Below are 12388 nucleotides of genomic sequence, written 5' to 3'. Positions count from 1 at the left end.
TGGCCTCTCTGCTTATTACCATTGCATTTCCTTTCACTTCAGCTGTAATCCTAGAGCAGAACATTAAGCCCTCCCCACCCCTTCCTCCTCCTCCTTCTCTTGTACTATATTTACAAAATTATTTCTAAAAAACAAACATTTGTAAAACAAACAAATATTTGTAAAATAAAGTGATGTGCAGGTCACGGCTGAACCTCGGAATTGTGCTAAGATCTGTTAAGTTTATTTGTTGGTTTTAAGAGTTGACGTTTTTTTTTTAAGGGTTCAATGTTCATTTTCTTGTAATGACCCCCATCTCCCTGAAGGGCAGGTACAGGCAGCTAGGCGAGGGCATGAGATGTTCACTTGGCAGATCTTGCCCTGACTGAGGGCTTTGCCCGTGTGCTGGAAGGCCCGCTCCCAGGAGAAGTACTCCCACACCAGTGTCTGCGTCTCCTCACTGCCAGGATCCATGTATATGACTTGTAGTTTTTTTGACTTCACTGTATCCCAGAATTTGACGCTTTCCATGTTCTGTTTGCGTAAGTGAATAGAGCAGCCGGCCAACCAGTTCTTTAATCTTTGGCAAATCACTTAGCCCCTTAGGGCTGCTGCTTCCTCACCTTGACCCCTGTGTGTGTGCTGTGGTGTGCAGAGCACGGGGTTCAGGAACATGGGCTTTGGAGGCTGTCCACTGGGGTTGGAATGTCAGCTCAGGCATTTATTAGCATTTGCCTTGGACAAATTACTTTACCTTAGAATCAGAATCCTTAGAATAGAATCTGTCAGCTCAGTCATTTATTAGCATTTGCCTTGGACAAATTACTTTACCTTAGAATCAGAATCCTTAGAATAGAATCTGTCAGCTCAGTCATTTATTAGCATTTGCCTTGGACAAATTACTTTACCTTAGAATCAGAATCCTTAGAATAGAATCTGTCAGCTCAATCATTTATTAGCATTTGCCTTGGACAAATTACTTTACCTTAGAATCAGAATCCTTAGAATAGAATCTGTCAGCTCAATCATTTATTAGCATTTGCCTTGGACAAATTACTTTACCTTAGAATCAGAATCCTTAGAATAGAATCTGCTCCATGGGTGGTTGTGAAACAAGGCTGGATGCAAAGTAAATGCATAACACCTGATGAGAATGTTGGTTTGACTAAAGTTTGGAGAAGCTCCTTCCAACCCTAGAATTCTGTGACTTTTGATGTACTGTGACTTAGTCTCAAAGAAAATTACATTTTTTTTATCGTTTGTCACCTAGTTTCTTAAGTCCTCAAAAGCATTTCCAATACAAATCAAAACCACAATGAGATTCCACTTCACACCTGTTAGAATGGCTAACTGGTGTTACCCCAAAGATACGAATGTAGTGCTCTAGAGGGGCACCTGCACCCCAATGTTTATAGCAGCAATGTCCACAATAGCTGAACTATGGAAAGAACCTAGATGTCCATCGACAGATGAATGGATAAAGATGTGGTGTATATATATACAATGGAATACTACTCAGCCATCAAAAAAATGAAATCTTGTCGTTTGCAATGATGTGGATAGAACTAGAGGGTATTATGCTAAGTGAAATAAGTCAATCAGAGAAAGACAATTATCATATGATTTCATTCATGTGGAATTTAAGAAACAAAACAGAGGAACATAGGGGAAGAGAGGGAAAAATAAAACAAGATGAAATCAGAGGGAGATAAACCATAAGAGACTTAATTACAGGAAACAAACAGGGTTGCTGGAGGGGAGGGGGTTTGGGAGATGGGGTAACTGGGTGAAGGGCGTTAAGGAGGGCATGTGATGTATGAGCACTGGGTGTTATGTAAGACTGATGAATCACTGACCTCTACCTCTGAAACTAATAATACACTATATGTTAATTAATTGAATTTAAATTTTAAAAAAACCCTGTAACTATTCCTAGAAGAAAGCAGACCGAATATTAACCGTAATTATCTCTGCATATTAGAATTTTGGATAGTTTTTATTTTCTTCTTTATAATTGTTTATTTCTCAAATTTTCTACAATGAATTTATATTATAAAAATTGGGAAAATGTTATTTTTAAAAATTTCAGATGTACTATAGGTTTCCTTATTGTTAGAGATTTGGGTTTTCCAGTTTGGGGCAATGAATATCTTTGTTCATAAAGTATTTTCCAAATTCATACTTATTTCCTTAAAAATACTGCCTTAAAAAAAAGCATTTCCATTTCAGCAGATCTTTTAACAGGACTGTTTGTGATGGTTGGCCTCTTTTCTGCCCAGACATCTGTGAGTTTGGATTTTATCATTAGTTATGACATGCAAGTAAGATGGTCAAGGTTATTGTAGTACAGCTCAAGGAGCAATCCTGGGTAGTTTTTGTTTGTTTTAAGATTTACTTATTTGAGAGAGAGAGAGAGAGAGCAGTGGGGACGGGGCAGAGGGAGAAGGAGAGAGAATCTCAAGCAGACTGTGCACTGAGTATGGAGCCAGACACGGGACTTGATCCCACGACCCTCAGATCATGATCTGAGCCGAAATTAAGAGTCAGACCCTTAACCAACTGCGCCACCCGGGCACCGCGCTGGGTAGTTTTCTGAACGTTGAGCAGTCCTTTTCACCATGAAGTATTTCATCTCGAGTAAGTGTAAATTGCTGAGTTTGATGAACTCCTTAGAGCATTTTGCTCATATGCTATGGTAGCAATACCATTTTGTATTATAAAGTACTTTATTATAGATCTCTCTCCCGCAGACCTCAATTTCTCAAAGGTGGGAGTTATACCTTAGTGAACTGTTACAAGTCAGCTGCCTCTCCACTCATTTACACAAATACTGTGCTTCTGATGTAACATCTACGTGTTGATTCTCTGACTGCCACATTCTTCTCTTCACCTTCAAACATGCCCCTTTCACCTTTCTAAATAAATCCTATTAGTTCTAATTTAGCTCTCTCCCCTTGTAGGAGACTTACCCTATGCCCAGTCTGAGTCAAATGCTGTCCTTCTATTTATTCCTGTAGCATGCAATGCATTCCACCATTAGAACACTTACCACTCTTTTTGAATTCAGAGTTTATGTGTCTGTCCTCCATTACACTATAAACTCTCTATGAGCAAGAGTTTTTTTTTTTTTTTTTTCCGGTCTTTGTAATCCTAGCACTTATTACAGCCCTTGTCACGAAGTGGGTATTCTACAATTGCTTGTATCTTTTTTTTTTTTTTTTAAGATTTTATTTGTTTATTTGACAGCGAGAGACACAGTGAGAGAGTGAACACAAGCAGGGGGAGTGGGAGAGGGAGAAAGGCTTCCCGCTGCGCAGGGAGCCCGATGTGGGGCTCGATCCCAGGATCCTGGGATCATGACCTGAGCTGAAGGCAGCCGCTTAATGACTGAGCCACCCAGGCACCCCAACAATTGCTTGTATCTTAAAGAACAGATGAATTTGTTGTATTCAAACAGAGAACCAGGATGTATTTTAAAAAGGGAATTGTTTCCGGATGATGAACTTCTGAACATGATTTCATGTGAATTTAAACAGAATCTCACTTCTGGACAACTTGGTGTTTGGTGAATTAAAAGATGCAGAATTCACTCAAAAAGAGGAAAACCAGTTTCACTAGGGTGACTCTGATTGGGAAGGTCCTAAGTGTAAGTTTGGGTGTGTACACATGGTTAAGTCCCAGGTGTAGTCAACCATAGTGAATGTGAATGTTTTTCATCTTGTTTAAGTTACTCAATTAAAACAAGCTGTTGTGAAAATTTGTTTGATACAACCCTCTGGCTAAAAGCAAAGTGAATGTAAATTATGGCCACTTCCTAATCTTCAAGGAAATGCCTTTGATGGTTTAAGAAACTCCAGTAGTCATTAAAAACAACTGTAAATCGAGGGCACAAAATCTTTTCCCCCTCTGACACCCGTTTTCTCTACCTTTGAAGGTAGTTTTAGTGGAAGGTCTTTGTAGAGAAAGGCCAGATGTCTGGTTTCCAAAGAGTGGCCTTGAATTTGGATTTCTGATGTAGATTCATTAAGTATGGATTTATCAGGTGTGGCCAGAAATTTCAGTGATACCATGTGGCCATTCTATATTTCAGTCATTTTTCTTCTCTAACCTAGTGTTTCTTGAGTGATTTCTCAAAGAACCTTGAATTTGTATGGGGGTGGGGAGGGTTTTCTCTAAGTTTGCAAACTTCCGGCTGAAAGTTTTTTCTTTCCTCAGTACTTCTTAGAGCCTCTGATAAGCTCATATTGCATTGTGAATCTTAAAAAAAAAAAAAAAAATCAAAACAAACTTTAGCATTCTGTGCTTCAGATATATTTGGATATAGAAGACTCTTTCTGTGTGAAAAATTTTTAACATCCTCAAAAATGTGTATTTTAAGAAACAGTTTGCAAAATGTGGCCTTTATCAGTGGGATAAACATTGAAATGTTGAAAAATCTGAGAATGGAAACCTTCTAATGAGTCTGTGTGGTGATCAAAGATCCGTCTTTGCAACCTTGGTCTTGACAGCATAGCCCGAGGGGAGGCTTTCTCTCCATAGTTCTGGGAGTCTGTCAGAACTTGCTGAAAGGGGGGAAGAAAGTACTGAAAGGATTGTTTCTGGACTGAGCATCTGTGATTTAAGTGAGCTACAGGGATAGTGGACTTTGCCGTGGTTTGGATGTTAGGAGAATGAAGTTTCCAAACCAGGCTTCATCTCCAGATACCTGGGTAATCTTGGTGCTGAGAAACTGATTAAAGGAGACAATTTAGGTGATGCAAACAAACTTTATTTAACACTTTATGAGGTGGACTGTCTCAGAGAACTGTAAAATGGGGCAGAAGGCAAGACATTTTTATAGGATAAAGAATAAAAAACAAGGAAGAAACAACTAGAGAATATCTGACTGGTTGGGGCTACATAGTAACCTTGTTTAGGGTGAGAAGGCTCAGAGCTGGCTTGGCGTTTGGGGATTGGCTGATTGAATAGACTGCGTTTCTGGTCAAGCAGAGCATTTACGGGGACATGAAAATTATCGAGGTTTCAGTTTGTGGATGTGGCATCCTGGGCAGGAGTGGCTCCATCTTGTGCCTAGAAATTTATTTCAGTGTTAGTAAAGTCACTTAACTGCCACAGGACTTTCTTTCTTCTGTAAAATGAAGGGGCTTCTAAAAGAGGAAATACACATGGTTAATAGACATTAAAAATAAATAAAAAGCTAAATCTCAAGTAAACAAAGGAATGCAAGTTAAAATAGTGATAGGATACTTTTCACTTGGGAAGTGAGTAAAGATTAAAGGGATGATATGGAATGTGAGCAAGACTGGTAAGGATGTCAAATTAGCGCCATCTTTCTAGAAAGCATGCATATGAGGAGCCTGAAAATGAATTGATACCCTTTGATCTTATAATTCCACTGCTAGAAAACTGTCAAAAGAAAAGAACTAGAAAAATAAACTATTGTATAATTAAGGAGTTTTCATTACAGTCTGGTGACATGGTAAGTACTTCAACATAACAAGAAATGACAGGTAGAAATCATAGTATATGCATGTCTTGGATGGAGAGCACAAATGAAAAGTAAGATCCCAAGGAATGTTTACGAATATGGAAAATGCTTGAACTAGAATGTTGTGTTAATAGGAAAAGATGGTCCACACTTTTTATAGTATGATTTTAATTAAGTTTAAAAATTGTGTATACATACATATACATTTGAAAACCTAAGGATGTTTTCTTTGGGTGTTGGGAAAGTGTATTTTTTCCTTTTCTTTGTGTTTCTGTATTTTTATCCTTTAATGAGCATGTATTTCTTTTATATACATAAAAGGGGATTATTTTCAAAGAAGCAAATACACTGATTAAAAAAAATGAAGGATATGGACTATTTGATGTCTAAAGTCTCTCCTAAACCATACATTCTGTGATTTAGATTGCATTTTAGAAAAAAATCGCAGAGTGGAGGAAGCACAATGCTATAAACAGAATCAACACATATTTTATTGATTTAATAGACTGGAATTTCAAGGAGGCCTGTTTGCCTTGAGGCCTTTAAATTGTGCTGCTAGGAGGGGAAGAACAAAGGGGGGCAATCGGAGGGGGAGATGAACCATGAGAGACGATGGACTCTGAAAAACAAACTGAGGGTTCTAGAGGGGAGGGGGGTGGGAGGATGGGTTAGCCTGGTGATGGGTATTAAAGAGGGCATGTTCTGCATGGGAAAAAAAATTGTGCTGCTAGTGTGATAAGTTGGAACAGTAAAATGTGGTTAGACAGGGCATCTGCCTTAATTATCTGCTCTTAAAGTAACAGCTACTTCTTTGAGGGAACTTTCCCTCCAGTGAAACTTTAACTCGGGCAACAGTCATCAATTGCTGTCCGGAACCATAAAGAAAATTGTTAAGGGTTCACGTGCTGTAAGAAAATGACCCCGAAGGGGTAGTGAAGTAATTGCAAGGAGTATTAAGATTTTGGTGTGAGGTGAAGCAGTATAATGTAGTGGGGTTAAGCACGTGGGTCCTGGAGTCAGGCAAAACTAGGTTACTCCAGAGTCAAGCTGACCTTGGGCAAGTTACTTAACCTCTTTGCACCTCATTTTCCAAACCTGTAAAATCACTCTCTACCTCCTAAAATCCGTTGCAGGAATTAAACAAAGATAATATATGTGAAGTACTTTGAACACTGCCTAGCCTTTAGTAAGCACTTAGTAAATGTTAGTTCTTATTATGATTCTTCTGTCACTTCTTTAAGTCGCTATTTACCTATAAAATCAGAATAATAGTAGAAAATGCTCTGTAGGGTTTTTGTGAGAAATAAATAAAAATATACATGTGGAGAATAGAGCTCAGTGCCTGTATATAGTAGGTAATCAAAAAATGGGGAAAGGAAGACACGAACAATTATTTGCTAAAGAAAAAACAGTCTTAGAAGTCAGAAGCTATTTCTTCTGCATGATTCTATTTTCCCTATTTGAGAGAAATCTCTCTGTAAATCCTGTGTTGGGCAAGATTGCCAAAGATTTTTCACTCTCGTGGGATCATTGAACAGTTAAACTCCAAAAGAGGTTATGAGCTTCTCAAAAAGAAAAACTGTTTTTTTATGACTGTGTCTTCCTAGCGCTTCTTTTGTGGTCTATATGGTTCAACTCCTCTCTGTTGGAGAGAATAGAATGAGATCACTAGCACACAGGAGGAAAGAGCCCTATGTTAGGACTCCAAGACCAGCTTCCCCCAGGCTCTGCTGTGTCCGGTTATGACCTCTTAGGATGTTGATTCCTTCAGCAATTAGACTTCTCTCTCTCTCCCAGGGGCTGCTAAGGTCAGAGGAAACAGTGTATTTGAGGTCCTTGGTGAAGTCTGCCAAAGTCTTAATTTCCTCAACTAAAACGCAGCGAAGAGAACCACTTTGCCTGAGTTTGGACAGCTAATTGTTCTCTGTGGATACAGTTCCCCTGATTGCCAGTTCATTTGGGGCTATTTATGTCACATATGATTTGGTTTCAATTCAGTTGTCCTATGGATAGTTATATTCAGCTACAGGTTTACACTTTAAATTTTTACATTTGATTTATATAAATTACTTTGGAAATTCGTTCGGGTGAAAATAATGATGATTTTAAAAATCCATCAAAAAGATTCCACGATGGCTTCTAAGTTCATTCTGACTGGTATTTTAGGTTTTAATGTGAAGTAGAAGTTAGAAAAGTCTCATTGGCTTTCTTCACCATTCTAGGCAAGGATATCAAAATCTCTCTATGTTTGGGTGGATGGGAATGGGTTGATTCTGAGTTGGCTATTTTTAACTTAAATCCACTTTATTAATCCCCCCAGTTTTGTTATTTATTTATATTTAAATTTAAATTGAAGTATAATGAACATAGAGCATTATATTAGTTTCAGATGTACAATGTAATGATTCAGCATTTCTGTACATTACTCAGTGCTCATCACAATAAGTATACTCTTAATCACCTCTACCTCTTTTTTTTTGACATATAAAGCCACTTTATTTTTTTAACATTTTTAATTTTGTTATGTTAATCACCATACATTACATCATTAGTTTTTGATGTAGTGTTCCATGATTCATTGTTTGTGTATAACACCCAGTGCTCCAGGCAGAACATGCCCTCTTTAATACCCATCACCAGGCCAACCCATCCCCCATCCCCCTCCCCTCTAGAACCCTCAGTTTGTTTCTCAGAGTCCATAATCTCTCCTGGTTTGTCTCCCCCTCCGATTCCCCCCCTTCATTTTTCCCTTCCTACTATCTTCTTCTTCTTCTTCTTCTTCTTTTTTTTTTTTTTAACATATAATGTATTATTTGTTTCAGAGGTACAGGTCTGTGATACAACAGTCTTAAACAATTCACAGTGCTCACCATAGCACATACCCTCCCCAATGTCTATCACCCAGCCACCCCATCCCTCCCACCCCCCACCATTCCAGCAACCCTCGTTTCCTGAGATTAAGAATTCCTCATATCAGTGAGGTCATATGATACATGTCTTCCTCTGATTGACTTATTTCGCTCAGCATAATACCCTCCAATTCCATCCACATCATTGCAAATGGCAAGATCTCATTCCTTTTGATGGCTGCATAATATTCCATTGTAGATATATACCACATCTTTATCCATTCATCTGTCAATGGACTCTTGGCTCTTTCCACAGTTTGGCTATTGTGGACATTGCTGCTATAAACATTGGGGTGCACGTACCCTTTTGGATCCCTACATTTGTATCTTTGGGGTAAATACCCAGTAGTGCAATTGCTGGATCATATGGTAGTTCTATTTTCAACTTTTTGAGGAACCTCCATACTGTTTTCCAGAGTGGCTGCACCAGCTTGCATTCCCACCAACAGTGTAGGAGGGTTCCCCTAGGAGAAGGCTAATCTTGATATGTTTGAGGAAAGGCAGAGATGCTAGTGGGGCTAGAGTAGAGGAAGTGAAGGGAGGACAAACAGAAGAGGAGATGAGAGAAGTAAGGGCGAAACACATTACATACATGGTTGCCTTATGGCTTTTACACTAAGATGAGAGGCCATTGGAGGTTTGGGGCGTGGAAGTGACCTCAGTAATATTTAATAGGACCCTTGGCTGCCATGCTGAAGAATGCCTATAGGGGAGGCAAGAGGAGAAGGAGGGAAGTCGAAGTGGATGCTATTTGCAGTCATCCAACAAAGAGTTGATGGTGTGGCTTGCGCCTTCATAACAACAGTGGAAGTGAGAAGTGGTTGGAGTCTGGATATGTTTTGAAGAAGGGTGCATTCAATTTATATTGCCGTGTAAGCAAATTACTACAGACTTCGTGGCTTAAAACAACACAAATTTCTTATTTCACAGTTGACATTGGTCGGGAGTCTGGTCACAGCTTACCTGGGTTCCTTGCTTCAGGCTGCAATCAAGGCATCAGCTGGATGCTAGTCTCTTTTTTTTTTTTTAAGATTTTATTTATTTATTTGACAGAGAGAGACACAGCGAGAGAGGGAACACAAGAAGGGGGAGTGGCAGAGGGAGAAGCAGGCTTCCAGCTGAGCAGGGAGCCCGATGCAGGGCTCAATCCCAGGACCCTGGGGACCATGACCTGGGCTGAAGGCAGACGCTTAACGACTGACCACCCAGGTGCCCCTGGATGCTAGTGTTATCTGGAGGCTTGATTTAGTATGAATCTTCTTCCGAACTCGTTCAGGCTGTCGGCAGAATTCATTCCCTTGTGACACTGGAATTCATGGAGGCTTCCTGCTTCAAGGTCATCAGGAGAGCCTGGAGCCCCAGCCTGCTAAGAGAGATTCTTATATTACATAGTGTAACCATGGGAATGACATCCCATCACCTGTGCCTAATTCTGTTGGTTGGAAGCCTCACAGGTTCTGCTCTCACTCAAGGGGAGGGAACTTCTGGATGCTATGGGGCCGCAATTATTGGAGGTCACCCTAAGGTGTGTCCACTGCAATGAACAAACAGGATTTTGTTGCTGTTGTTTAGCTATAGACCAAACACCAGAAAAGTTGGATGCCATTAACTGAGATCAGAGAGAGGGAGGGAGGGAAGACCAAGAGCACAAATTTGGCGACATGAAGAATGAGATGCCCATTAAATACCCCCAGGGAGATGTCACATAGACAGTGGCATATGGAATCCAGAGTTAAGGGAGGAGGTTAGGGATATAAATTTGGGACTCATTAGCATGTAAGTGGTATTTAAAGCCAAGGAATGAGATCACTAGGGAATGAGGGTAGACAAAAACCAGGTCCAAGGTCTGCACCCTAGGCTCCCCACGTTAAAAAGTCAGGGGATCTAGGAAGAAGCAGTAAAAGAGAAGGGAGGTAATAGTGAGATAAAAGGGATACACGAGAGCGTGCCATCCTCACAGCCTTTACAAGTTGATTTAATTCTCAGAAAGCAAAGTTTTTCCCCTTATCTCTCCACTTTGGGAAACACTTAGCCACTCTCTTCTCTCTGAATGTGCTGCTTTTTTGGAGTGGTCTTAGATGCCAAACGTGAATGGAAACCAGGTCTGACTTTGCAGTGAAGGTTCAACAACCAGGTTTGCATTTCTGCCCAAATAAGCCAACCTAATTCAGCCAGAGTGTGGGCAACACCGTCAGTGGGAGTGTGGGAACTGTTTCAGTTTAAGACTGACGCCATTAAAAAAAAAAGGCTGCTCTGTAAAGTGCACACCCCCCTTAGATATCAGGTGACTCATGTTATGTACTGCCTCAGAAATGAATGGTTGCAAACAGTGACAAGAGAATGAGTCTTCCCTTGATGTATTAGATATGGATAAATTTTTGTGTACACCCTTTGGTCAAACATTTTGAGTATCCATTGGTTATATGCAGAAATCTGTTGAAATCATGAAACTGTAAAGACTTCCTGTGGGCATAGCAAACCACCATTGGTTCACCCAACTCTACCCTGAACTTAAGTCTTTATTGCAATACATCTTATTTTGCAGTCATTTCTGTTGTTATGGAACACAGAGAAATAATCTTGAAATTCTAAGTGGTTAAAGGAGGAACAAAGACCCCATTTGTGCGGATTCAGTGCATTATAATGTAATTGGCGGCATAGATAATACGAATACGTATGCATACGCCGAGTCATTAGCTGTGTCTAATGAAGCCGTGTGACTTAATTCCTAGTCCCTTTGACACATCAGCAAAACCCTGAAATGTTCACTTAGAAAAATATCTGTTCTCCAGGTTCCGCTCAAGTGCTTCTCAGGTGTCTTCATTGTCCAGCAATGTCAGAGCTGTGCTCATGGGACAAATGATGAAGCTCGTTTCTTATTTGGGTCGTGATGATTTAGAATTAATCAGCGTTTGAACCAGCGTGCAAATAATTCTGTCAGCTCTCTTCTACAAATTAGGCTGTCCTCATTTAACAGATGAGGAAACAGAAGCAGAGCTCAACTCCTTCTGAACGCAGGTGACCAGGCGCTGCACTTGGGCGGTGAGGCTGGCTGGCTTCCGTGGGACCACACAAGTGACATCCCCACGGGGTGGGGGGGGTGGGACACAAGGGGCGCGTTGAATCCGGAAGCGGGAGTTACAAGCAGGGTAATGAAATGGCTTCTCTGTCTTTCACATGGGCCTGGAGGTCAAGTTAGTTTATTTGTTTTTAATTTAGCTGAAATTATAGGCTGGTTGAAAGATTCCTTTGCCGGCAGGGATCTTTTGAATAGCCACACAAACCTTTTGGTCTCTCTCTTGCTTTCCTACAACCTCTCCTCTCATTTGCAGGATTAGAAAAGCACTTGGGAGGCACATTCATCTTGCCGGCGTTGTCAGGAGTGATCAGCGAGTTTTATTAAACGCCCTGGGATTGCCTGAAAAGCCTCCTTGTCTGGGTTTGAAATGAAAGGGGCATGTTAGGATCTTGGGGCACATTGTCGGGACCCCTTGCCCTGCTGCCCCTTGGACTATGAGCTAACATCTCTGGAGGAAGCACAGAAGCCCTGTTTTGTTGAAGGGATTTCGCCGGTGGACAAACGGAGTTGGCCCCTGACGGCATGAGCGCTCCGACCTGGGGTGGGCCCGGGGCTTTGCCCCTGCTGTTGCTCCTAGGCTGGGCCGGTGCGACCTTCATCAGCCTTAATCGTGGGCTCAGGCTGCTGAAGGGCAGCTCTGCCTTCCTGTCGGGAGATGACCTGAAGTTTGCCATCCCCAAAGAAAAAGATGCTTGCAAAGTGGAAGTTGTGATGAACGAGCCAATGACTCAAAGGGTTGGGAAACTCACCCCACAGGTAGGTCCTACCTGAGATTTTTCTATTCAGTCATGTGTATGAATGTGAGTGAGTGAGTGTGTGTGTGTGTGTGTGTGTGTGAGAGAGAGAGAGAGAGAAGAGAGAGAGAGAGAGAAGAGAGAGAGAGAGAGGAAACAAAGCAGGGACAGACTTCCAAGGGCTGGAGTGGGCCGTCTC

General features: G+C 40.9%; 1 protein-coding gene across 1 annotated transcript in view; it reads left to right on the top strand.

Annotated features, from left to right (window-relative positions):
• Positions 1–12388, top strand: part of FREM1 (FRAS1 related extracellular matrix 1) — a 290889-nt gene that overhangs the window by 123941 nt on the left and 154560 nt on the right. The window contains exon 10 of the mRNA XM_064579475.1: positions 11709–12211. Within this exon, the coding sequence (XP_064435545.1) occupies positions 11978–12211 (234 nt within the window). The 5' untranslated portion in view covers positions 11709–11977. The remainder of the gene's footprint in view (positions 1–11708; positions 12212–12388) is intronic.

This window comes from Mirounga angustirostris, unplaced genomic scaffold, assembly GCF_029215605.1.
Source record: "Mirounga angustirostris isolate CCGP_5_RB_7025 unplaced genomic scaffold, mMirAng1.0.hap1 SCAF_15, whole genome shotgun sequence".
Classification (NCBI taxonomy): domain Eukaryota; kingdom Metazoa; phylum Chordata; class Mammalia; order Carnivora; family Phocidae; genus Mirounga; species Mirounga angustirostris.
This window is presented reverse-complemented; position numbering and strand designations above follow the sequence as displayed.